The sequence below is a fragment of the Ostrinia nubilalis genome, chromosome 1 (assembly GCF_963855985.1).
Source record: "Ostrinia nubilalis chromosome 1, ilOstNubi1.1, whole genome shotgun sequence".
Classification (NCBI taxonomy): Eukaryota; Metazoa; Arthropoda; class Insecta; order Lepidoptera; family Crambidae; genus Ostrinia; species Ostrinia nubilalis.
The window spans coordinates 4,876,186-4,902,650 of NC_087088.1; the positions used below are offsets into that span (position 1 = coordinate 4,876,186).

Below are 26,465 nucleotides of genomic sequence, written 5' to 3' on the forward strand. Positions count from 1 at the left end.
TGGTCATTTTAATTATGGTAGTAGACATTAAATGAAACAATTGAGTAAATATTTAACTTTATTGTTGTATCCTTACAATTTATTGCTAAAAGCACAAAGTTCATTGGGACTTGCTTTGCCCTCCAATATAAAATATTAGTTGCTTAGAACAAAATAAATAAAACGCTTCTTAATGCCCTCGTGGCGTCTTTATAATTAATTTCTTTATGCTATGTTACTTGTGCAACTTTTAACATGAAGAAATTTTCTCGATGGCCTCGATTTAAAATCGTTTCAACAAATTAAAATAGAATTGAGTTCGTAGGTAAAATTGGTACCATCTTAAAATCAGCTCGCGAGTAAGCACATTTTGCTTACTCGAAGTCGATTACCTAATAGTAGTACATAGCAATAGGATACCTCCTAAGTAATAAAGTGTATAATCGGACCCAATACAATGAAATGTACAATCGGCAGTACACTTGTACGACCGACCGGGCCGCGACGCAAGTCGACAAACAACGGCCTCGGTCAGTCGTGTTCACTTATCATACTTTACACCTAGAGAAAAATTGCTTTACGATTAGTCAAACGCTATACTACTTCATTAGGGGTACATGCATTAGACGAAGGTTACATAGAGCCTAAAATTAACAAGCAACTTCCAACCTTAGCCTAAGTCGAAGGAGCGCAATCGCTAGTCGTCCAGTCCTGTCGAAGCTTACTTCTAGAATTACACATTTCATAGCTTAGGGTCGGGGGAAATTTGAACGCTCACCCACTAGTTGTTGGTTTAAAATCGAGGCCACAACGTTCGTCGCCTACCTACGCTAACACCATGGCCGCATGATGCACGCGTCGGGCCGCAACACGCGACACCATGTAACGCGAGGCTCGAGAAGACTCAATATGGTATACAGCTTATTTTACTGGATTATAAAAAACACATCACATGCGAACCAGTAAATTCTAACGATATGCCATGCATTTTATCGACTTCTCGATCTTTTTATTGGCCGTTACATGATGCAGCTGTTGTTTCATCATTATTTCATGCATGACGAACGCTCTGCACTGCATGAATATAATGAGCTTTTATTATAATTTAATTACGTCACTAACGACGCACGAGGTCGCGACGGTCGCCGAATCCCAATGAAACTGTTTTGGTTTGGCCTCACAGCCTCAGTTTCGATATATTATTCGTTTCTCTACATAATTTTATTGATACATGTCCAATTACCTACCTAAGAAATCAGCTACGCTTTATCATATAAATATAACCAATTATTACATAATGTTGTGGATATAAGTATAATCTATTTGGAACTACTCTTAACAATAATCGAGATGAGCCAACCTCCTCTGCTCAATAGAACATAATCCGTTTGCAATAAAATGTATAAGTATCAATAAAAATAATATAAAAAATGTACACCTAGTTTGTGAGCGGAAATGTTTCAATGAAAAACAAACATCTTTCGAGAATAACTAAAACGGCTCCCCCACAGATCGCGCGTGTATAACAAAAAATATACATAATATGTCATTCTAACATAATAGGAAACGTTTAGAATTAAAAAATGAACTAAATATGTTGCAAGACCCGAGATCAAAATGTCGCGCTTGTGAATATATCATAGCTGGAACGACAAGTCGCAGCATGCACGCGTCGCCCGAACTACTTCCGCGCTGTGAGATATTCACGCCAGTACAGTAGCTGCCGCCTGCTCACTCTGCGATGCCATTCACCGTGCTCGGCTTCGGCCCGCCGCCTGTCGCAGGCACACTTTGCATCCTGGAATGAAAATATAATTGTTTAATAAAATATGCATGCGTGTTAAGAGTTTAATTTTTGCACGGCACGAATAGCAAGTCCTTTTGTGTCTGTGCCAGGGCACGAAAAGTCATTAGAATTAGGAAGAGTGGAAATAAAAATCCGCTCTTCCCACCCAGGTGGGATGGGTGGAATAGTGGATTTTTTGGCGGGATAGCATATATTTATAGGTGTATAAGTAGGGTTTGGTTCATTAACTACTACTACTCGTGACGTTTCGTACTGTTTGTCTTCCTGAGACGGACTTTGCCAGCGAGAGATCGCATACTACATACTTGTTATTATGCATAGAGAATAAAGGTCAATCGAAAGAAAATAAAAGGTCAATCGTCGAATGCAACTCGACTGGGCAGCGTTCGGGAAATTACGCAACATCTTTTCGTCCAAAATACCTCAAGTGCTTGAAAGCTAAAGTGTACAACCAATGTGTGTTACCAGTGCAGTGATGACTTATGGTTCGGAAACGTGGCCTCTCATTATAGGCTTTATGCAGAAGCTCAAAGTTGCACAGCGTGCTATGGAGAGGGTTATGCTTGGTGTTTCTTTACGAGATCGAATCAGAAATGAGGAGATCCGTAAACGAACTAAAGTCGCTGACATAGCCCGACGGATTAGCAAGCTGAAGTGGCAATGAGCAGAATTGACAGCCGATGGGGCAGCAGGATTCTGGAGTGGAGGCCGCGTACTGGAAAACGCAGCGTGGGACGTCCACCCACAAGGTAGCAGGAAGGTAGCAGGAAGGCGCTGGACGCAGGCCGCTACCAACCGGGCAACATGGAAAGCATTGGGGGAGGCCTATGTTGTTCAGCAGTGGACGTCCTATGGCTGAGATGATGATGATGATAGAGAATAAGTAAAAGTTAGGGACTCACCCCGGCGCGGGCGAGGGCGCGTCGAGCCCCATGAGCGCGAGCTGCGCGGAGGGCGGCGCGCGCGCACTGCTCGTGCGAGTGCGCGGTGGACACTAGTGATGTACTCACCCCGGCGCGGGCGAGGGCGCGTCGAGCCCCATGAGCGCGAGCGCGCGGAGGGCGGCGCGCGCGCACTGCTCGTGCGAGTGCGCGGGGGACACTAGTGATGTACTCACCCCGGCGCGGGCGAGGGCGCGTCGAGCCCCATGAGCGCGAGCGCGCGGAGGGCGGCGCGCGCGCACTGCTCGTGCGAGTGCGCGGTGGACACTAGTGATGTACTCACCCCGGCGCGGGCGAGGGCGCGTCGAGCCCCATGAGCGCGAGCGCGCGGAGGGCGGCGCGCGCGCACTGCTCGTGCGAGTGCGCGGGGGACACTAGTGATGTACTCACCCCGGCGCGGGCGAGGGCGCGTCGAGCCCCATGAGCGCGAGCGCGCGGAGGGCGGCGCGCGCGCACTGCTCGTGCGAGTGCGCGGTGGACACTAGTGATGTACTCACCCCGGCGCGGGCGAGGGCGCGTCGAGCCCCATGAGCGCGAGCGCGCGGAGGGCGGCGCGCGCGCACTGCTCGTGCGAGTGCGCGGTGGACACTAGTGATGTACTCACCCCGGCGCGGGCGAGGGCGCGTCGAGCCCCATGAGCGCGAGCGCGCGGAGGGCGGCGCGCGCGCACTGCTCGTGCGAGTGCGCGGTGGACACTAGTGATGTACTCACCCCGGCGCGGGCGAGGGCGCGTCGAGCCCCATGAGCGCGAGCGCGCGGAGGGCGGCGCGCGCGCACTGCTCGTGCGAGTGCGCGGTGGACACTAGTGATGTACTCACCCCGGCGCGGGCGAGGGCGCGTCGAGCCCCATGAGCGCGAGCGCGCGGAGGGCGGCGCGCGCGCACTGCTCGTGCGAGTGCGCGGTGGACACTAGTGATGTACTCACCCCGGCGCGGGCGAGGGCGCGTCGAGCCCCATGAGCGCGAGCGCGCGGAGGGCGGCGCGCGCGCACTGCTCGTGCGAGTGCGCGGTGGACACTAGTGATGTACTCACCCCGGCGCGGGCGAGGGCGCGTCGAGCCCCATGAGCGCGAGCGCGCGGAGGGCGGCGCGCGCGCACTGCTCGTGCGAGTGCGCGGGGGACACTAGTGATGTACTCACCCCGGCGCGGGCGAGGGCGCGTCGAGCCCCATGAGCGCGAGCGCGCGGAGGGCGGCGCGCGCGCACTGCTCGTGCGAATGCGCGGTGGAGGGCCCGCCGCCGTGGCACATCACTGGCGGCTCCGTCGAGAGGGACACCAGCGATAGGTACTCGCCGTGGTTGCGCTGGAAAATACACGTCAAGGTTATAACATTAAAATAAATAAATAAATAATAATTTATTCATTAAAATAAGAGCATTATAAAAACTTATTATGCTAGAGTTTACATATAGTTCATTGTCTTTTGTAGCCTGAGCTAGGTTAAAAACCTGTTTCAGGCGAGAAAAGCCTCAAATTATACATTGATAAAAATATAAAGGTGACCGAGTTTCTTCCGCCACTTCTCAGCCAGCCATATGTTGCACAGCCCAGCCCTGAAGTGGTGGTAGGATAAGCTATATTTGGCGTTTTAAAAGCTTATTTACAAGAAATTGAGTTTTTTATGAGTTTTTTTATAGTCAGATAACTTCGTGCGCGACCGTTCTGCGGTGGACAAACGGTGGCGGGGACTAGGTAACACATAGCAGTTGCATGAGTTGCTCTTCCTCGCTACTCTTTCACGTCTTAATACCTCGTCCCCGCCACTGCTTGTTACTTCGCAGGACGTTTGCAAAAGAATAAGTTACCGCACTATTACCCCGCAAGACGGTCGCCAATAAAGTACAAAGTACAAGAATCAGATTCAGCAGTACACTTGATAATACCGTCCACATAAGGGCAGTACCAGGCCTGTTCATCTCCGCGAGTTTACATCGAAAACAAAACAAAATTGTAAATAAGTGGTTAATATTATTCATGATAATTTATGCTTAAACATGTATTTCCTCCGCCATTTTCTGCAGTTTGGCACCTCACGTCACACATCATTTTACCGAAGTCAGCCCTATGGCTTCGGCGCAGTACCGATCGCTGACGTTTGTCAACAAAATGGTGCTTGAGACTCTTGAGACAAGCTAAATTACACCATATTGTTAATGACATTGAGCATACATTTTTAAAAATATCTTCGCGAAGTAAACCTTCTGTACGTAGTACTTATTATTATTCTGTGGCAGTACACCAAACCCCACGTACCTTGGGGAAATCCGAGAACTGCACGGTGAAGCCCAACAGCTGCGCCAGGTACATGAGCTGGTCCTTGGCGCCGGGCGAGCTGCCGCCGCCCGTCGCGCTAGTTTCGCTGACGCCTGGAAATTAAATTCAGGTCTGTTAGAAGATAAATAAGCTTACAATAAACTCTTTGGCATTACGTTACAACATTTCCTTACAATTTAAAACAATGTTCGTTTGAGACAGTGTTCGCGAGGCCTAAGCAGAGCTTTGTATTTGTGCGATCGCACATGGATAGTGTGTGACAGTTATTACCGCTTTTTGGTAATCGATCTGATGGCGCATCCATATATGCCGGGCAGCACGGCCGGCGGCCAACCCGGTGGCCAGGACGGCACACTGGCAAGGCATTTTGAAAGCCGGCGGCAAGTGTGGACACGCCATGAGGCGCCAAGTCCGCCGTGCATCTATCACACTTTACCTCTTGTATTAGTAGCAGCGTGGCGTATTTAATTCTTAGTCTGAGTTGCACCAACAATCAACATACTTTAACAAACGTTAAAAGTCTGTCAAACGCCATACAAAAATCATCGGTTATCGTTATAGTTATGGTTAAAGTTGTGCAACTCAGCAGTAGTATTGTGATTTCGCGTGTAAAAAATTTTCTATACAAATATTTTTAAGTGTTGTCTGACTACTTTTAGTGATTCATCACATAAATGCAAAGCTCAGCTTACGCCTCGCGAACTGTTTAACATGCGTTTGTACTCCTGTCATCCGCTTTGCAATGGAGGGAAGTCGAACCTTAATTTCGAACTCCTATTGTAAGATGTGGTGTCAAAGTAAGACTGATGTCAAGATGTCAGACAACTACGCCGTATCAACCGCTGATGGGATTTATTGAAAGACGTGTTTTAGCTGCCGAATGCTTTATTGCACTGATTATAAAATGTTAAACTACCAAAGTCCCAAATGTAGGTCAGGCGTAGCTGGCCAAAGTGCATGAATAAAATGCAAGTTAACAATAAATTACTTAGTAATAAAAATGTGCGAGTTGACTCGTACATATTGCCAACTACAAAAAATGTCAAAAACACATAAAAATAAAAATAAAAGAAGAAAGTTAAAAAAGAGAGTTTAAAAACCAACATATAAAATTAATTGCATAATTAGTAAGGTATTTATGGTTTAGGTAAATTATCAAATTTAATTGTTCTTGTCATAGTTGGAGAAGTGGCCCTATCCACACTTAACACGGATCCACTCATGTCACGTCCCATCGACACTATTGTGTTCGACCGTTGTTCACTATCATGCACTGCACTGACACTATTAGCACTGGCACTGACACCCTGGCTGCTTCGCAACTCGAGGATGACAGGGCGCTCTTCCTGCGCGCCTCTGTCCCGCCAGCTCGCCAACACGCACCGGCCCTTCAGTTTGCAGCCGATGTAAATGACGACGACGACTATCAGCATCGCCAGTATAGCGTAAATAGTAGAATAGTGTGTGACACTGCTGTTCTGTAGCAGTTGTAAATCTTGCGATTTCAGCACTTCTATTCTTTTGTTTATTTCATCAAATAACTGATCATGATTCTCCAGGTTATCTAGCACCTTTTCGTTCATGGAGGTGTTTATCATATCGTTAAGAGATGAGGTATATTTAGGCAGGACCGGTATGTCAATGTCCTTATGTATGTACATTTCATTGTAGTAGTCATGTTGAGCATGTATTGTAAATATGTCACCTTTTAGAACGCAGCCTTGGCCGATATCAATGACCCCGTTCCCTTGTAGGTACTTAGTCTCGAGTCCAGCTGGGCACAAAATGCGAACTGAGCATTCTCGGCAACACGAGTATAGCCACGCGCCAGACGATTGTAATTTGATCCACCTGTCGGTACATTGTCTTATCTCTGAACGGCAGTAAGTTTGTTTATTGTTACTTGTGAACAATCTCAATTCACATAATGATTGATCAAAGTGCACATTGTATATGGGATGAGTTTCATAGCATAATAATTTTGAGTTTTTGAATTTTAGGCATGAATCCATGTCATTGTCATTTATAGGCATTATTAAATCCTTTTTCATGTTAAAGGCAATGTAAGTGGTAGATGGGATGTTGTAAACAGTTCTGTCAGACTTTATCCATGGAATAGGTATTATTTTATTAAGCTCAAACAGATCATGACTCAGAAGTGGTATTTTGATCTCTATAATTAAATACCTTTGTGTCACTTTTACGTGGACTTGTAGGAGTTGATACAAATCTCTTATGTTGTCAGTAGGTATAACCAATTCCCCTTGTAATTGGCCTGATATGATGTTCAGCTGATTCTGCAGTTGACTCGGTGATATCAGATGTATGTCAAGTTGCCCATGGTAGATGTTTGTTATGGTGTCAATAAGTGTTTCTTGAATACGTCTCAGGTTGGAAATGATGACATCAGTAGATAAAGCTGTAGTTATAGTGTAGAACATTTTGAGATGATGTGCATTAGCTAATTTGACGTCATTCACTTCTTGGGACAGATTCTTTAACAGCTGATTGATGTATGAAAAATGTTGATTCATGACGACTTCATTTCGTTTCAAAATATTGTTTTCAGCTTCCAGTATCGAAGTTTGGTTTTTCAACATTTTGAACAGATGTTTTTCCGTGTTTCTTACGGCTTCAATATCTTTCTCGTACTGCTCAGCAAATTTGTCATCAAGTACTCCAAACAATGAATTAGCTATATTCCCAATCGCATTAACTAAACCTCTTTTAACACGATTAGTCGCTTTTGTCTGTAGTAAGTCATTATAATGTGTCATTTCGTTTAATTCGTGGTCAAATTGTGAGAGTATAGGTTTAAAAGTTATGTCATCTTGGCAAATTATTTTTAAGTGTTCTACGTATTTGTTGATGTCAGCCATGCTTTGCCAATAATTTGTCATGTTGTAGAAGACGATCATCTTCCACTGCTCCTGTACTACTCTCATGTCAGCTACTTTGTCAAAGTATAAAGTAGTGTCAGTCCCTATCGTCGTAACGTTACTCATTTGTTGAACAGTCGGCGTTATGAATGTCATAAGCAACAAGAGTGCTGCTACTAAAAGGTTAGGCCTTTTCCTGGCTCTCCTACTACGACTTTGAGTTTGTGACGTAGTTTTGCTGTCACCGTTTCTGTCAGTCTTAATCGAGTCATGATTGTCACTGTCACATTCTTGTCGCACAGGGAGTGGTGTCAATTTAACAATGGGGCGTTTTATCATCCCATTTTTCGTTTTTAATGTCACTACGCGAACATTCCCATCACTACCAGGATGAACATCAACAATTTTTGCCAATGCCCACTTGGATGGTGGCATGTTGTCCTCATTAACCAACACAATGTCATTAATTTGTAAGTTAGGTCTGCCCAGATGCCACTTAGTGCGTTTTTGCAGATGATGCAAGTACTCAGCTGACCATTTATGCCAAAATGACTTACGCATTTTTTCGATCAACTGCCAACGAGTATGCGTAGTCATGGGCTCTTCTGGATCAGATAGTGGTGCTGCTAGCAACGGTCCACCGATCAAGAAGTGACCTGGTGTCATAATGTCATCTTCGATATTTTCAGACAGAGCAAACAACGGCCTTGAATTCAAGCACGCCTCTATCTGTGTCAATAGTGTGTAAAATTCGTCAAATGTCAATTTTTGTTCTCCTATTACCCGCTTGAGGTGAAATTTGACGCTTTTTACAGCAGCCTCCCATAGACCTCCAGCACTGGGCCAGGCTGGGGCATTGAAGTGCCATGTCACGCCCATGTCGTTTATGTCACTTAAGCACTCAGTATTGATTACTTTCAATGCTTCTTTAAACTCGTTTGTCAGGACTTTAGCTGCGCCGACAAAATTTGTACCGTTGTCAGAGTACATATGTTTAGGTACTCCGCGACGGGCACACATTCGCTTGAATGCTGCAAGGAATGATGCAGAACTTAAGTCAGCGACGAGCTCTAAATGTACAGCTTTCGTGGAAAAGCAGACAAAGACGGCTATGTAGCCCTTGAGTGTTTTTACACCCCTCCCTTTATTTGCTTTTACATCGACAAAGCCTGTAAAATCGACGCCTGTGTGGGTAAAAGGCTTAGACGGTGTCACTCTCGGCTTGGGTAGATCGGCCATCAGCTGATGCTGCCCTTGTGTGTTCAACCGCTGACACTTCGTGCATTGTCTTATTTGCTTTTTTACCGCTCTGATGCCACTTACGATCCAGTACATGTTACGACAGTGGGCTAATGTTAGCGATGCACCACCATGCAGCGTGGCCTTGTGGGCTTCGCTGATGATGAGACGCGTCAAGTGTGAGTCATGGGGCATAAGTATAGGATGCTTATTGTCATATGATAACTTTGACTGTTGTAGTCTTCCCCCAACTCTCAAAATGTCATTGTCATCCAGAAATGGGTTTAATGTCAATATAGAACTCTTTGGCTTAAGGTTTTGTTTGGCCTTGAGTCGTAAGATGTCCTCGCTGAAATGCTGCGCTTGTACGGCCTTCACTATCAGCTGAAGCGCCGCTCGCATTTCATCTGAGGTAAGGTGTTCGCTTGTCACTACGTCAGAGCGTCGAGTGCGCGCGATGAAACGTGACACCCAACATATGACTCGGACGGCGTGTGTCAATGAACTATGCTTATTTACGATGTCAAGCACAGTGGGCGATGTCATTACTTGAACTGAAAGCGCTTGTTTACGTTTCATGTCAATTTTCGGAGTTTCACATATTTTCATCTCCGGCATGATGTCATTTTTAAGCCATGCAGGGCCTTCCCACCACAATGAGTTGTTGGTAAGCTGGAAAGGTGCTATTCCTCGCGTGGCACAGTCCGCTGCATTATCCTCGGACTTTGTGTGTCTCCAGCAAGATGCTGGCATGACGTCAGTTATTTGCTTTACGCGATTGGCAACAAACGTCTTCCAACGCGTAATGTCACCTTGCAACCACCCAATAACCACCATGCTGTCTGTGTATCCGTATATTTGTAATTGAATATTTGTAGGTATTGATGTCATAGTTTTCTGTACTAATTTTGTCAACAATACGGATGCACAGAGTTCTAGACGTGGTAAGCTGACTGGCTTTTTGATTGGTGCAAGTTTTGTTTTGGCGGCAAGTAACCTAATGATCACTTGACCATTGTCATCTATAGACTTAACATATACTGAACATGCTAAAGCCTTTTCTGATGCGTCCGAAAACCCATGTAATTGAATAGGCCTTACCGTATTTCCAATCCATCTAGGTATTTCGAACTTGTCAATATTTTTTAAGTCATCTCTCAGCTTTCCCCACTCGATTTGTATGTCATCCGCTATGACGTCATCCCAACCAATCCCCGACGACCATGCACCTTGAAACAGTAATTTCGCCTTGATAGTGATTGGCGACAACCATCCCAAAGGGTCAAATAGTTTGGAGATATCGGATAGCATCATGCGTTTTGTGTACTTTGTCACATTCATGTCAATGTCATGATCAAGTTTACTTCGGAACTTAAACGAGTCCGTAGTCGGTTCCCATCTAAGCCCTAATGTTGTTGTAGACTCTGCATGTTTAAAGTTTACCACACTTGGGTTTAGTTGTTCATCAGATAGGTGCTCTAGTAGCTCTGATGAGTTGCTGGACCACTTTCGTAAGTTGATTCCAGCACCTTGTAACATGTCAATCAATTGCAACTGTGTTTGCTTTGCTATGTCAAGTTGGTTATGACCTGCCAAAAGATCGTCTACATACACGTTGTTCAATAAAACTTGTGATGCTAACGGGTACCTCTCGGCTTCGTCATTTGCAAGCTGTTTCATAGTTCGTAATGCTAAGAATGGGGCTGACTTAGTCCCATATGTCAAAGTACATAGCTGATACTCTTTAATGGGATCCTGTGGGTGATCTCTCCATACGATCTTTTGAAGATGTTGATCACTTTCATGGACCAGTATCATGCGGTACATCTTTTCACAGTCTGCTGAATAAACGAATCTGAATGTTCTCCAGTTTAAAAGCAGGCTCTGAATGTCATTATGTAATTTAGGTCCGCACTCCATCAGGTCATTTAAGCTGTATCCTGATTGAGTTTTAGCTGACGCATTGAATACCACACGTAACTTTGTCGTTGTGGATTCTTGTTTATGAATGTCATGATGTGGTAAAAAGCAACTTGGCTCTGTTTTATTTATGCATTGTTTCATGTGCCCCAAAGACACATATTCCTGCATAAACAGTTTATAATTGTCATTCAAATGTTCATTTTTTAACAGTCTGGACTCCAATTGCCTGAACTGTGCCATGGCTTTTGGTTTGGAAGCACCAAGACGTTCGTCAAATTTATCTGTCATAGGCAGCCGTACTTCGTACTGCCCGTTCTGTAATCTCCTTGTGGTGGATACATAAAAGTCCTCACACCACTGTTCTCGTTCTGTCAACCCACTTACGTTATCTGTCACTTCCTCTATTTCCCAAAATCTGGACATATCTTCAACGTTATTAGTTACAACATGACAATTGAACGTAGAAGATACGTTTCCAGACAATATCCATCCCAACTTGGTTTGCTGGGCGATAGGTTCATTTGGTTTACCTCGTAACAATCCACTCATGATTATTTCCGAGTAAACTTTGACGTCAAGTAAAATGTCTATTGGCTTTGAAATGTGATACTTTGGATCGGCTAATTGAATATTTTGTAAATAAGAATATTCAATGTTCGATAATGATGTATTTGGCAAGTTATTGACGACCTTAGACATAATGAGGGCCTCTGTAACGAACTCATAATTGTCATAAATAGATTTACAATCCAATGTCACTTTCCCTCTGCCTTTTTTAGCCGCAATACCCACTCCACAAATGGATGCGTTGACTTGTTGACGGCGTAAGCCTAAACGTTGTACTGCATTCTCCGTGATCAAGGTAATTTGTGACCCTTGGTCTAACAGAGCATTTAATGTCATATACGAACCGTCATAAGCCTTCACCCCTATCTGTACTGTTGTTAATAACATTTCATCACTCTCACTGTCAACATGATTTGCATTCTTTTGTGGTTGCCCTGTAGGGCGAGATGATGAAATATTATTTGTTGAGGTCGATGGCTTATTAGTGTTACAAATAGCATCGTGCAGTAGTGTGTTATGTGCAGCGTTGCAATTTCTGCACCGATTCACTGATTTACAAATACCTAATTCGTGTTTAAATAAGCAGTTATTGCATACGTTATATTTCGCAACAATGTCAAGTTTTGCATCCGGTGTCATACTAATAAATTTTTTGCAATTGTATAGTGCATGATCAAAATTACATAAAGGACATTTAAATGATTTGAAATTTGTATGATATGCCCTTGTAAATGTAGGTTTTTTAGAGTTAGAAAAGGACTTATTTAATTTATTATAGTCAGTTTTGTCATTTTTGTTAGTCATATTCTGTTGTTGTGGTTTAGCTATAGGTTCTAAAGCTGTAAATTTAGTTTCTAAAAACGTCATTAGTTCGCCTAAGTCTGCTAATTCTCTCGGTTTTTTCCTCGACTCTTGGTAGTCTCGATAGGTATCACTATCTAGCTTCTTGCATAGCAGGTGAGCAAGAAGTGGACCCCAAGTGTACGTGTCAATCCCAAGGTTGTCAATGGCATGAAAGCATTCTTTGCTGATGTCATGCAACTTTCTGATCTCATATGAAGTTTGCTTTTGAATCGATGGCTGGTTTAGGAATACCTCGATCTGTTTAGTGAATAGCAATTGCTTATTGTTATAGCGTAGGCAAAGAATGTCCCAAGCTGTGTCATAATTGTCAGCCGAAATATGCAGATGCTGAATAAGACGCTCAGCTTCACCTTTCACCTTGCTCTTCAGGTGCTGCATTTTCTGTGACTTGCTTAAAGTGTTATTGAAGTGAATGGCTTCCTTAAAAAGGTCATAAAAAGTAGGCCATTGAGTATAATTGCCAGTAAATGTAGGAATCTCCATCTTTGGTGTGGATTCCTTAAGATGAGCATTAGAAGACAACTTTTGATTCAATTGTCGCTTTATAGTTCTGTACCTAATGTCATTTTCATTATACTCCTCCTCATAACCATGATCCGCCTCCTCTAACAAGTTGTCAATCTGCCAATGTAATTTATCAATAGTTTCCCAACGGGCTTGAATGCTTCTCAATTCGTCCTCTATCTCCCACTTTTCCTCTAATTCATCTAGTACACAATAGTTGATTTGCCTTACAAATGCCTTAAAATTTGTTCTTTGTTGACTCATAAGTTTTTTCAACAAAGATGTAGATTCAGTTTGCTCAGAAGTGAAACATTTTGTGTCAGAAGTACCAACTTTTGGCTCAAAGTTAGCAATTAAGTTTCTAGTGCTATGATAATATTCCCGTACTCGATTAAACACCCCTTTTGTGTAATAATCGTGGGATTGATCTACAGCTGTCATAAGATAGTCGTGATTATTTTGGAAATCTTTCCAATGTACATCTAATGCCTCTAACCTCTTAGCGATATATTCTGCTGTCTTTCTGTCACCTGAATCTTTTTTGAAGTTTGAGTTAACTTTTTCAATTAACGTAATAAGTTCCTGTTGTTTGGCGATAATAGCCTCCATTGTAGTCAATGATCAGTTAAAATAATAATATGGAACAGTCTTACTTGTGTATGCTGCTGTCACTGCGGCTGCTGATACCTTGGCGATGCTGATTACCGTAGCTGGTTGCACGCTCCGTCCCGTGGTGTCGACGTACTCGACGACTGCAGACGTGGTATGCCGCTCTGATGTCAAAGTCATGTGCCTCGCAACTGATGGCGAAGCTACCCTGCTTGTCACGATGTATTCAACCCCTCTCCCGAAGGATTGCACACTCAAAATGTCAAATTGTCAAATGCACTGTATAAGTACACGTGTCACTGGTATACTTTACTAAGCCACGTACACGAGTCACTCCCGTAACGCAAAGTTCAGCAAAGTATTCTATCGCCGAAATGTCCCGAATTTGAACTCCTCGCGCGATAGATCAAACTCTCGAAGGACCAATGTAAGATGTGGTGTCAAAGTAAGACTGATGTCAAGATGTCAGACAACTACGCCGTATCAACCGCTGATGGGATTTATTGAAAGACGTGTTTTAGCTGCCGAATGCTTTATTGCACTGATTATAAAATGTTAAACTACCAAAGTCCCAAATGTAGGTCAGGCGTAGCTGGCCAAAGTGCATGAATAAAATGCAAGTTAACAATAAATTACTTAGTAATAAAAATGTGCGAGTTGACTCGTACACCTATGTTCTGATTAATTTCGTTGCGGGTCCAATGACAGTGTAACTTTCCCCCGGGACAAACTTGACCTTCATTGGTTGGGTTTTTGTGGCGGTCAAGCTGTAGATCCTGGCTACACAGGAGTTGCAGTGGTGGGAACAAGAGGTGGGAATAGTCCCGTAATGCGTATGTACTGGTAAAGCCTGGTCCGTGAGCACGTAGAATCCCGTCCAATGACCCCAAGCTGCCCAGCCTTGTCGCTCGCACGTAATTATGTTGCTGTCGCGCTCGCACACTCACTGCGGGCGCGCGTCGAACAGTCGCGACAGCAATATAATTACGCGCGAGCGATAAGGATGGGTAGCTTGGGGTCATTGGACGGGATTCTACGTGCTCACGGACCAGGCTTTAGATACTGACCGTTGGGCTGCGGCGGCTGGCCGGAGCGCTGGTGGTAGTCCATGAGCAGCACGCCCGGCACCGGCTGCCGCACCTCGCCCGCCGCGCCGCCTGTTGTACCAGCGCCCGCGGGGGACATCGACCCCTCCTGAGGATACACGGTGGAATGTTGAGACTAAGACAACGGTGTAATGAGAATTTTGCTCCACCTCAAACCAGCTGAGGAAGCAGTGCTATAAAATGAAAAATATGTATCGAAAATCTACACTAATATTATAAAGAGGAAAACTTTGTTTGCTTGTTTGGTTGTAATGAATAGGCTGAAAAACTACTGGACCGTTTTTAAAAATTCTTTCACCATTCGAAAGCTACATTATCCACGAGTAGGCTAAATTTTATTTTGGAAAAAAATTGGGTTCCGTAAAATATGTAGATAATGTAGTCCACGCGCGCGAAGCCGCGGGCGGAAAGCTAGTATAATATACAAACAATATTATCTTCCCTTGCTTTTAATTTCTACCTTCTTTGCACACGCTCGTTGTCTCCCTCTTTTTGTAATGCACACTAGTTAGTAGATTCAAAAAGTAGTCTTATTCGTAGGTCTCGGTCAAGAGGGCGCGCAATCCGCAATCCTCATCGTGTTGGTTCCCGCTGAAAACCAGCTTTTCGACATGGCGAGCAACATATAATACAAGCTATGCTGAGACGCCTCTTCAGCATAGCTTGTAGTTTAATGTTATGTACTGTATTTTTTTTATGCTGAATAAAGTATTCTTATTCTTATGTTTAGGGTAAATCTAGAGCTCGAATTAACCACATTAACAAAATCGCGTATCATGTCCTCTGAGGTTTCCTTCAGAGGGTCATGCTGTTCCTGCTCTGTTCTGTTTTTTTAATTTTCTTTTAGTGTCAAATAAAGCTTTTCTTATCTTATCAATAGACTACGTTACCAGCCAGGCTAAAATGTGTGGCATGATCTATCGATGATTTTAGGGAAAAAATGGGAGTTAATTGCGTTTTGCGTATTTATAAAATGGCCTACTTGTTATGATGATGATAAGCCTGTCAGGCATAGAGCACCAAGGCGTTTATTGGCGACATGATTAAATTTAAAAAAAAAATTTAAACGCATCAATTACCTTTCGTTTACTGTCCCCCTGGCTGACGCTGGGCGCGTCGCCGGCGCCGTTAGCCTCGGCGCTATTAGCGGCCGCCACCGCCGCCACGTCCGTCGCGTTGGTACTCATCTCCATCGCTAGTAAGACATCTAAAATTCAACATTAGTATTTACTATGGCAAACTTAAGAAAATTAGGTAGGCTGACACCATAATAGCTTATACTTGGAAATGCTTAAAAAATGGTGAATATTGACTTCTGATATGAATATTTTGTTTTATCCAAAAATAAAACAAGGACGCACAGACATCAAGGCACTGTGCGCACTAGCCTTTTAGTTATGCCAGCGTATAATACGACCACTTACATAGTTCCCATGTGTTATAAGAGGATACTCGGAGAAATATGAAAGTAACAGGCCTAATCCATTTGGCTAACTGGTGGCTTTAGTGCATGTCAAACCTTGCCTTTCGCCTCAGGGAGACAGCCTAAATGCACTGGCACCAAACGTCTTACACCAGGGCATGACCTCCTCTGCCTTTGTGTCTTCGCGCAACTCCGATCAGAATCGGGACCGTAGACGGGTGATCGTGTTATCGGCGCCCGCCCAGCCATTGATAAAATAATAACGTGGAGACGGATATAGGGTTGTCAGCGCCCGCGCTGCCATTGGTATTAACAGGCCTGTTCATCTCCCCGAGTAGGCATCGAAACAAAACACGCGCGGTGAACCCATTTCGCATGTCTTTCGCGCTCATATCTTTTCGCGGAAGTTTCCATGCGCGCAAATGGCTTTTCGCGCAAGTGAACCAGAACCGTAGACGGGAGGTTAACTTACTGTGCGCGGCGCGTCGCTTAGCAGCCTTCTTGTTGGGTCCCAGCCCAGTAGCGGAGTGCGGCGGCGCGTCGCACTGCACCAGGAACTCCCGCCGGCGCGCTTGCCCGCGCTCCTCTAGCACGCGGTACTGCGGCGAGCGCGCGCGGACGGCGTGAAGACGGGCGTATCGGGACACTTGCGCAAAAGCCATTTGCATTTCGCATGTCTTTCGCGCTCATATCTTTTCGCGGAAGTTTCCATGCGCGCAAATGGCTTTTCGCGTTTGCGCAAGTGTACCAGAACCGCTGACGGGAGATTAACTTACTGTGCGCGGCGCGTCCCTTGGCCGCCTTCTTGTTGGGTCCCAGCCCTGTAACGGAGTGCGGCGGCGCGTCGCACTGCACCAGGAACTCGCGGCGGCGCGCTTGTCCGCGCTCCTCTAGCACGCGGTACTGCGGCGAGCGCGCGCGGACCACATGTAGACGGGATATTGGCGCCCGCTCAGCCATTGGTATTAAACAGGCCTGTTCATCTCCCCGAGTAGGCATCGAAAACAAAACACGCGCGGCGATCCCGTCGGCGGGTATAATCCACAAGGAGTTCACGAGCGAGTGACGTATGCGCGCGTATTTTTCACCGTCCTATCGCATCGGCACAGTGCCGATCACTGACGCATGTAAACGAAACGGTGCTCGACTCTGAGACGCGCTAAATTACACCATATCGTTGACGAAATTGAGTAGACATTTTTTAAAATGCCTTCGCGAAGAAAACTCTCTATAATTCTGTAGAAATAACTTACTGTGCGCGGCGCGTCGCTTAGCCGCCTTCTTGTTGGGTCCCAGCCCAGTAGCAGAATGCGGCGGCGCGTCGCACTGCACCAGGAATTCCCGCCGGCGCGCTTGCCCGCGCTCCTCTAGCACGCGGTACTGCGGCGAGCGCGCGCGCACCACGTGTAGACGGATATAGGGTTGTCAGCGCCCGCGCTGCCATTGGTATTACCAGGCCTGTTCATCTCCCCGAGTAGGCATCGAAAACAAAACACGCGCGGCGAACCCGTCGGCGGGTATAATCCACAAGGTGTTCACGAGCAAGTGACGTATGCGCGTATTTTTCATCGTCCTATCGGATCGGCACATTACCGGTCACTGACGCATGTAAACGAAACGGTGCCGACTCTGAGACGCGCTAAATTACACCATATTGTTGACGATATTGAGTAGACATTTTTTTAAATGCCTTCGCGAAGGAAACTCTCTGTACGTAGTACGTCATTCTGTGGGAATAACTTACTGTGCGCGGCGCGTCGCTTGGCCGCCTTCTTGTTGGGTCCCAGCCCGGTAGCCGAGTGCGGCGGCGAGCGCGCGCGCACGGCGTGTAGACGTACGTATCGGGAGACATGCGCGTAAAGCCATTTGCATTTCGCATGTCTTTCGCGCTCATATCTTTTCGCGGAAGTTTCCATGCGCGCAAATGGCTTTTCGCGCAAGTATACCAGAACCGTAGATGGGGTTAACTTACTGTGCGCGGCGCGTCGTTTAGCCGCCTTCTTGTTGGGTCCCAGCCCAGTAGCGGAGTGCGGCGGCGCGTCGCACTGCACCAGGAATTCCCGCCGGCGCGCTTGCCCGCGCTCCTCTAACACACGGTACTGCGGCGAGCGCGCGCGGACCACGTGTAGACGGATATAGGGTTGTCAGCGCCCGCGCAGCCATTGGTATTGACAGGCCTGTTCATCTCCCCGAGTAGGCATCGAAACAAAACACGCGCGGCAAACCCGTCGGCGGGTATAATCCACAAGGAATTCACGAGCGAGTGACGTATGCGCGTGTATTTTTCACCGTCCTATCGGATCGGCACGTTACCGATCACTGACGCATATAAACGAAACGGTGCTCGTCTCCGAGACGAGCTAAATTACACCATATTGTTGACGACATTGGGTAGACATTTTTTAAATGCCTTCACGAAGAAAACTCTCTATAATTCTGTGGGAATAACTTACTGTGCGCGGCGCGTCGCTTGGCCGCCTTCTTGTTGGGTCCCAGCCCAGTAGCGGAGTGCGGCGGCGCGTCGCACTGCACCAGGAATTCCCGGCGGCGCGCTTGCCCGCGCTCCTCTAGCACGCGGTACTGCGGCGAGAGCGCGCGGACGGCATGGAGACGGATATAGGGTTGTTAGCGCCCGCGCAGCCGTTCGTAATAACAGGCCTGTTCATCTCCCCGAGTAGGAATCGAAAACAAAACACGCGCGGCGAACCCGTCGGCGGGTATAATCCACAACGAACGAGTGACGTATGCGCGCGTATTTTTCACTGTCCTATCGGTTCAGCACACTACCGAAGCATGTAAACGAAACGGTGCTCGACTCTGAGACGCGCTAAATTACACCATATCGTTGACGAAATTGAGTAGACATTTTCTTAAATGCCTTCGCGAAGAAAACTCTCTGTACGTAGTACTTCATTCTGTGGGAATAACTTACTGTGCGCGGCGCGTCGCTTGGCCGCCTTCTTGTTGGGTCCCAGCCCGGTAGCGGAGTGCGGCGGCGCGTCACACTGCACCAGGAATTCCCGGCGGCGCGCTTGCCCGCGCTCCTCTAGCACGCGGTACTGCGGCGAGCGCGCGCGCACGGCGTGGCGGGCGACGGCGAGCCGGGATATCGGGTTGTCGGCGCCCGCGCAGCCGTTGGTAGCGCAGGCTGTTACGCCGCCTTCCTGTAGACAAGACGTAAACTTTGATGAGCATGTATAAAGTGTTATCACCATAGAAATGGCAGCACTATTTCTGTGTAGCAAACTCAACCGGTGAATGCCAATTGTCTCAGGGGAAAGTTGTCATTGGACCCGCAATATATGAGTTCAAAGTTAAGAATCGACTCCTCATAGTGCAAAGCAGAACCACTTCGCACTTTATGTTATGCTAACAAATTGGCAGCGTAGCAGGATGAAGCGTAGCGTTAAGTGGAAAGGTGCTACGGATTGCCCAGTGCTACACGAAGCTAAAAAAATTCTGCGTCACGAAAGACAAAAGAAGTACGACTCGCGCGCACCTTGATGAGATTCCTGGATTTATATGTTTAGTGTCGCGTGTCGGGACAGCGCTACTAAGCTACAAGGTTACTAGAAGCACATCACGCGTACTTTGATGAGATTCCTAGTTTTATACGTGTAGTGTTGCATGTCAGACAGTGCTCAGAAACTCATCACGCATAACTTGATTCAATCATAACCCAAAGTGTAGTGTCGCGCGTCGGGACAGTGCTTCCAAGTGTAGCTTGGTTACTTCTTAGTAGCTTCTCAGCACATCACTCGTACCTCGATGAGGTATGGTATTGTATGTGTAGTGTACAGTTTCACTGGTACCTTGATGAGGTTCCTGGGTTTCTTCTTGGCGGGCTGGTGGCGGCGCTTTGTTTCCATGTCGCTATGTTACAGTTCGTCAATGACAAAAGAAGCACGACTTGTGTCTCGTACCTTGATGAGGTTCATGGGTTCCTTCTTGGCGCGCTGGTGGCGCCGCTTGTCGTTTAGCATGCGTTCGACGGCGCGGCGCTTAGACACTTTCTTGCCGTTACCCTCGCCCTCAGTATCGATGTCACTATGTTACAGTGAAGCTAGACTCGTGTCTCGTACCTTGATGAGGTTCCTGGGTTTCTTCTTGGCGGGCTGGTGGCGGCGCTTGTCGAGTCTCGTCTCGTCTAACATTCGTTCGGCCGGCGTCGCGGCGCTTGGACATTTTCTTGCCGTTACCCTAGCTCTTAGTCTCTACGTTGCTATGCGTCAAATGACAAAAGAAGCACATCACTCGCACCTTGATGAGGTTCCTGGGTTTCTTCTTGGCGGGCTGGTGGCGGCGCTCTGTCTCCATGTCGCTATATCACAGTGCGTCAAAAGACAAATGAAGCACGACTTGTGTCTCGTACCTTGATGAGGTTCCTGGGTTCCTTCTTGGCGCGCTGGTGGCGCCGCTTGTCGTCGAGCATGCGTTCGAAGGCGCGGCGCTTGGAGACTTTCTTGCCTTTGCTTTCGCCCTCTTTCTCAATGTCGCTATGACAGTGCGTCAAATGACAAAAGCACGACTTGTGCCTCATACCTTCATGAGGTTCCTGGGTTTCTTCTTGGCGGGCTGGTGGCGGCGCTTGAGGTGCGGCGCGCCGTTTGGACACTTTCTTGCCGTTATCCTCGCTTTCAGTCTCTATGTCTCTATGCGTCAAATGACAAAAGAAGCACATATTACGTACCTTGATGAGGTTCCTGGGTTTAAAGTGTAGTATCGCGTGTCGGGACAGTGCTACGAAGCTACAAGAAGAAGAAGCACATAACTCGTACCTTGATGAGGTTTCTGGGTTTCTTCTTGGCGGGCTGGTGTCTCGCATCTCGTCGAGTTTGTGTTCTGCGGCGCGCCGCTTGGACACTTTCTTGCCGTTGCCTTCGCCCTCCGTCTCATGTCGCTATGCGTCAAGTGACAAAAGAAGTTCGACTTTTTTTTAGCGTGTCGTGCGTACCTTGATGAGGTTCCTGGGTTTCATCCTGGTGGGCTAGTGTCTGCGCAGCATCTCATCCAACATTCGCGCGGCAGCGCGGCGCTTGGTCACTTTCTTGCCGTTGCCTTCGCCCTCAGTCTCGATGTCGCTATATTACAGTGCGTCTAAAGACGCGTGTATCACATACCTTGATGAGGTTCCTGAGTTTCTTCTTGGCGCGCTGGTGGCGCCGCTTGTCGTCGAGCATGCGTTCGACGGCGCGGCGCTTGGACACTTTCTTTCCGTTGCCTTCGCCCTCCGTCTCATGTCGCTATGTTACAATACGTCAAAAGACAAATGAAGCACGACTTGTGTCTCGTACCTTGATGAGGTTCCTGGGTTTCTTCTTGGCGGGCTGGTGACGGCGTTCTTCGTCTCGATGTCGCTATATTACAGTGCGTCAAATGAAGCACGACTGCACGACTTGTGCCTCGTACTTTGATGAGGTTCCTGGGTTTCTTCTTGGTGAGCTGGTGACGGCGTTCTCCATCTCGATGTCGCTATATTACAGTGCGTCTAAAGACGCTCGTATCACGTACCTTGATGAGGTTCCTGGGTTTCTTCTTGGCGGGCTGGTGGCGGCGTTCTTCGTCTCGATGTCGCTATATTACAGTGCGTCAAATGAAGCACGACTGCACGACTTGTGTCTCGTACCTTGATGAGGTTCCTGGGTTTCTTCTTGGCGGGCTGGTGACGGCGTTCTTCGTCGCGATGTCGCAATGTTACAGTGCGTCAATGACAAAAGACGGTCGCATCTCGTACCTTGATGAGGTTCCTGGGTTCCTTCTTGGCGCGCTGGTGGCGCCGCTTGTCGTCGAGCATGCGTTCGAAGGCGCGGCGCTTGGACACTTTATTTCCGTTGTCCTCGCCCTCAGTCTCGATGTCACTATGTTACAGTGAAGCTAGACGCGTGTCTCGTACCTTGATGAGGTTCCTGGGTTTCTTCTTGGCGGGCTGGTGGCGGCGCTTGTCGTGCGGCGGGCGCGGGCGCAGCAGCGCGGGCGGCCAGCGGCGCCGCATCTCGTCCAACATTCGCTCGGCGGCGCGCCGCTTGGACACCTTCTTGCCGTTGCCCTCGCCTTCCGTCTCGATGTCGCCCACTGTGCACGCCGTTACGAACACCTGCAAACAGCAACGAGTATTTTTGTTAGTTTTAGTTAATTTAATTTACAACTTCAATACGTAAAATTAAAATTATTCATACAGTGACAACTATCATATATGTAAATACCTAAATTGTAAACAAAGTAACAACACAAGGTGGAATGACGACCTCATAAAGGTAGTAGGAAGGCGGTGGATGCAGGTCACTGGTTAGTTGCGACCAACCAGTCATTATGGAAATTATTGGGGGAGGCTTATGTTTACTAGTGGACGTCCTATGGCTGAAATGATAAAACCAAGTGTGCTAATTTGCTCTCAATTTTTTTTAAGTAAAATATTTTTCCACAAAGACCGGTCCTGCGCCGCTCGCATCCAGGCACCTTCGTGGAAATCCTTAGGGGAGGCCTTTCTCCAGCAGTGGACGTCTTTCGACTGAAACGAACGAACGAAAAATATTTTTCATTATAGTGTCATTTACCCGCATGTGCGGCGGGCCGCGCTCGGACTTGACGGTGAACTGCACGGAGAGGTTCCGCTTGAGCGCCAGCTCGTGCACCAGCGACACCGGCGACTTCACCTCCGAGTTCAGGATATCGGCGCTCGCGTCTCCTGGGGACAATACATCTCATTTGTAACATTAATAGAGATGGGTTGAGTGGCCTAAGAACTATTGTTACTCGTAGCAGTGCAGTATTACTTAGCTACAGCCAACACAGGCCCAAATAGTCGTCGTAGCACTACTGTTGTTCGTAGGCGTGTGAGCCGGCGGCGTCATGACGCGTGCACAGAGAGCTAGCTTCTATCTACCATAATTATTCCGAGCATTTTAACTCGTAATTTTCTCCTTCCATCTGCGCATTGGTAGTCGTAGCAGCAGCTCCGGGTGTCACGGTAGCAGCGGCGGCCTGTGATCCAGGCGAGGGCCACAGGTCATGTAAGCACGTGCGTAGAGGGCTAGCTTCTAACGTTTTCACTCACCATTTTCTCCTTCAGTCTGCGTTGTAGTGGTCGTAGCAGCAGCGCACTGTGTCGCCGTAGCAGTAGCGGCTTGCGATCCTGGCGAGGGCCGCAGGTCATGTAAAGCACGGGCGGTGGCGTCGTAGCACGTGCGTAGAGGTCTAGCTTCTAACGTGTTCACTCACCATTTTCTCCTTCTGTCTGCGCTGTAGTGGTCGTACCAGCAGCCCCGGGTGTCGTCGTAGCAGTGGCGGCCTGTGATCCAGGCGAGAACCTCAGGTCGTGAAAAGCACGATCGGCGGCGTCGTAGCACGTGCGTAGCTTCTGCGTAGTTTTACGTAACGTTCACTCACCATTTTCTCCTTCCATCTGCGCTGTAGTAGTCGTAGCAGTGCCATTGGTCGTAGCAGCAGCCCCGGGTATCGCTGTAGCAGCGGCGGCCTATATGCCGAGGTCCGCAGATCGTGCAAGCCGCGGTCGTCTCCTTAACTCACCATTTTCTCCTTCCGTCTGCGCTGTAGTTGTCGTAGCAGTGCCGTTGGTCGTAGCAGCAGCCCTGGGTGTCGCCGTAGCAGCAGCCGCTCGTGATCCAGGCGAGGGCCTCAGGTCATGTAAAGCGCGAGCGGCGGCATCGTAGCACGATCGTAGAGAGCTAGCTTCTAACGTGTTGTTCACTCATAGTACGAGAGCCCACGACCAAAACCATGTCTCATAGCAATACGGCAAAAACACTATAAAATCGTTAGATTGTATGATTCTGAACCCGACTAGGTGTGTAGTAACGGTCGAAAGTGTAGCAACTGCGTGGGAGGCCATTTCTGCTGTGTCAAAAAAAAAAGACAGTCGATATTATAGCAATACGTCTGATAGTGAAAATGTACATAGATTTTATAATTGTATTACGAAAAAGTTTGTTTTCAGACATTTTGCGCGTAGCATATAGCCTGAGCGCATTTTTGAAAATGTCAACAAATTTAGCCGACCTGTATCATAGCAATACGGATAAATTTTTTTTTCAACTTTTCGTATTGCTGCCATGATTACCAAAAACCTGTTTTCAGACACTTTAAGTGTATCAAAAAGTTGTATGATAGAGAAGGTGCTACACTTAATTTGTCTGATATAAATTTTTTGCACATGTGGACAACTTATTTTATCATGTCCAACAATTTTCAGACATATTGCTATGATACCGATCGGTAAAATTTGTTAACATTTTCAAAACGGTCTCAAAATTTAATGCGTTCACATTTCCGTCTGAAAATTGTTTTGTTCGCATCAAATAACCAAAATTTACTAATAAAAAAGATTTTCAGACGTATTGCTATGAGACATTTTTTTTTGTCTCATTTTAAATTTTTTTAAGTGATTTTACGGGTTTGCGCTACACCACTAACGTCTGAAAATAATGTTTCCGGTATCTCAGAACTATCATTCAACTACAGTCTGCAAATCAGACATATTGCTATGATGCAGTTCGGTAATATTCTTTGACAATTTTGAAAATTCGGTCAGATCAAACGCTACGCGGAAAATGTCTGATATTGGTATTTTCGAGTTCAGGATAATCGTATCTATCGATTTGATGCGGTTTTGGCCGTATTGCTATGAGACAAAAATTTTGGTCGTGGGCTCTCGTACTATCACCATTTTCTCCTTCCGTCTGCGCTGTAGTGGTCGTAGCAGTGCCGTTGGTCGTAGCAGCAGCCCCGGGTGTCGCCGTAGCAGCAGCCGCTCGTGATCCAGGCGAGGGCCTCAGATCGTGTAAGGCTCGAGCGGCGGCATCATAGCACATGCGTAGAGAGCTAGCGTCTAAAGTGTTCAACTCACCATTTTCTCCTTCCGTCTGCGCTGTAGTGGTCGTAGCAGTGCCGTTGGTCGTAGCAGCAGCCCCGGGTGTCGCCGTAGCAGCAGCCGCTCGTGATCCAGGCGAGGGCCTCAGATCGTGTAAGGCTCGAGCGGCGGCGTCGTAGCACGTCCGCAGAAAGCTAGCCTCTACTATGATATTCAGAGTGTCTTCACTCACCATTTTCTCCTTCCGTCTGCGCTGTAGTGGTCGTAGCAGTGCCATTGGTCGTAGCAGCAGCCCCGGGTGTCGCCGTAGCAGCAGCCGCTTGTGATCCAGGCGAGGGCCTTAGGTCATGTAAAGCGCGAGCGGCGGCATCGTAGCACGATTGTAGAGAGCTAGCTTCTAACGTGTTCACTCACCATTTTCTCCTTCCGTCTGCGCTGTAGTGGTCGTAGCAGTGCCGTTGGTCGTAGCAGCAGCGCCGGGTGTCGCCGTAGCAGCAGCTGCACTAAACCTAGGGCCGCAGATCGTGCAAGCCGCGGGCGTCTCCTCAACTCACCATTTTCTCCTTCCGTCTGCGCTGTAGTGGTCGTAGCAGTGCCATTGGTCGTAGCAGCAGCGCCGGGTGTCGCCGTAGCAGCAGCCACCTGTGATCCGGGCGAGGGCCGCAGGTCGTGTAACGCTCGAGCGGCGGCGTCATGTCTAGCAGCTTGTGGTGTAGCGCCCTCGCCGAGCCAGGCGCGGCCGCCGACGCTGACGCGCACGCGGTAGAGAAGCGGCCCGCCCACGCCCACGCCTGCCACGCCGACTGGTGCGCTGTAGGGAGGAAATAAGGTTCTTAATAAATTAGCAAGTTTTAAATTAAATTAAATAATTATTTATTTCAATCACATTGGGATCATATTAGTTAAGGTTAGTTTACATTCAAATTTAAAATTAAATAAATCAATAAAATATATAGTTAATAATAATAATTTAAAGGCTGTTTCGCAGATTAACGGGGTGCTGAATAATATCATCGACAACCAACATAATTATGCTGAATGTTATGCGAAGTTGACACGGTCTTCTCAACACTGGTCTCTCTAACCCAATTGACTAGCGTGGGGAGTGTAGACCAATTCTCCATTTGCCTATGGTGAACATAATTATGGTGACATAGCCCGCAGAATCGCTAAAGGCATTCCCACGGCGTGCCCCGATTAATGCTGAGCGGGCCCCTATTTGACAGCAGGGCACAATGTTTTTCTTTTTGTAATTTGTGTAAATTTTAATGTGATGTCGCCCTTTTTGTCAAATAAAACATTTTATTATTATTATTATTATTATTACTAAAATCAAGTGGCAGTGGGCACTAGTGGGCAGGGCACATAGCTCGTAGAGCTGATGGCCACTGGGGCAGGAAAGTTCTTGAGTGGCGACCACGAGCCGGAAGACGTAGCGTGGGCAGGCCTCCTACTCCCACTAGGTGGACCGACGATCTGGTGAAGGTCACGGGAGGTGCCTGGATGCGAGCGGAACAGGATCG

General features: G+C 47.2%; 1 protein-coding gene and 1 long non-coding RNA gene across 2 annotated transcripts in view; both read right to left on the minus strand.

Moving 5' to 3' along the window:
* Window positions 1-45: 45 nt before the first annotated feature.
* LOC135087645 (uncharacterized) lies at window positions 46-2,778 on the minus strand. The gene is made up of 2 exons (XR_010260897.1): window positions 2,689-2,778; window positions 46-1,777 (listed from the first exon to the last, which is right to left on the minus strand). It is a non-coding gene; the product is annotated as an uncharacterized LOC135087645 (long non-coding RNA).
* A 121-nt stretch (window positions 2,779-2,899) lies between these two features.
* The window catches only part of LOC135077064 (uncharacterized), a 34,952-nt gene continuing 11,386 nt past the window's right edge, over window positions 2,900-26,465 (minus strand). Inside the window, exons 14-30 of the mRNA XM_063971661.1 lie at window positions 25,357-25,753; window positions 23,334-23,472; window positions 22,670-22,800; window positions 22,009-22,209; window positions 18,994-19,279; window positions 18,569-18,682; window positions 17,860-18,201; window positions 17,369-17,482; window positions 16,892-17,098; window positions 16,588-16,800; window positions 15,772-15,899; window positions 14,654-14,780; window positions 4,981-5,093; window positions 3,867-4,030; window positions 3,546-3,824; window positions 3,225-3,503; window positions 2,900-3,182 (exon numbers count right to left, since the gene is read on the minus strand). Coding sequence (XP_063827731.1) covers window positions 2,900-3,182; window positions 3,225-3,503; window positions 3,546-3,824; window positions 3,867-4,030; window positions 4,981-5,093; window positions 14,654-14,780; window positions 15,772-15,899; window positions 16,588-16,800; window positions 16,892-17,098; window positions 17,369-17,482; window positions 17,860-18,201; window positions 18,569-18,682; window positions 18,994-19,279; window positions 22,009-22,209; window positions 22,670-22,800; window positions 23,334-23,472; window positions 25,357-25,753 — 3,517 coding nt within the window. The remainder of the gene's footprint in view (window positions 3,183-3,224; window positions 3,504-3,545; window positions 3,825-3,866; window positions 4,031-4,980; window positions 5,094-14,653; window positions 14,781-15,771; window positions 15,900-16,587; window positions 16,801-16,891; window positions 17,099-17,368; window positions 17,483-17,859; window positions 18,202-18,568; window positions 18,683-18,993; window positions 19,280-22,008; window positions 22,210-22,669; window positions 22,801-23,333; window positions 23,473-25,356; window positions 25,754-26,465) is intronic.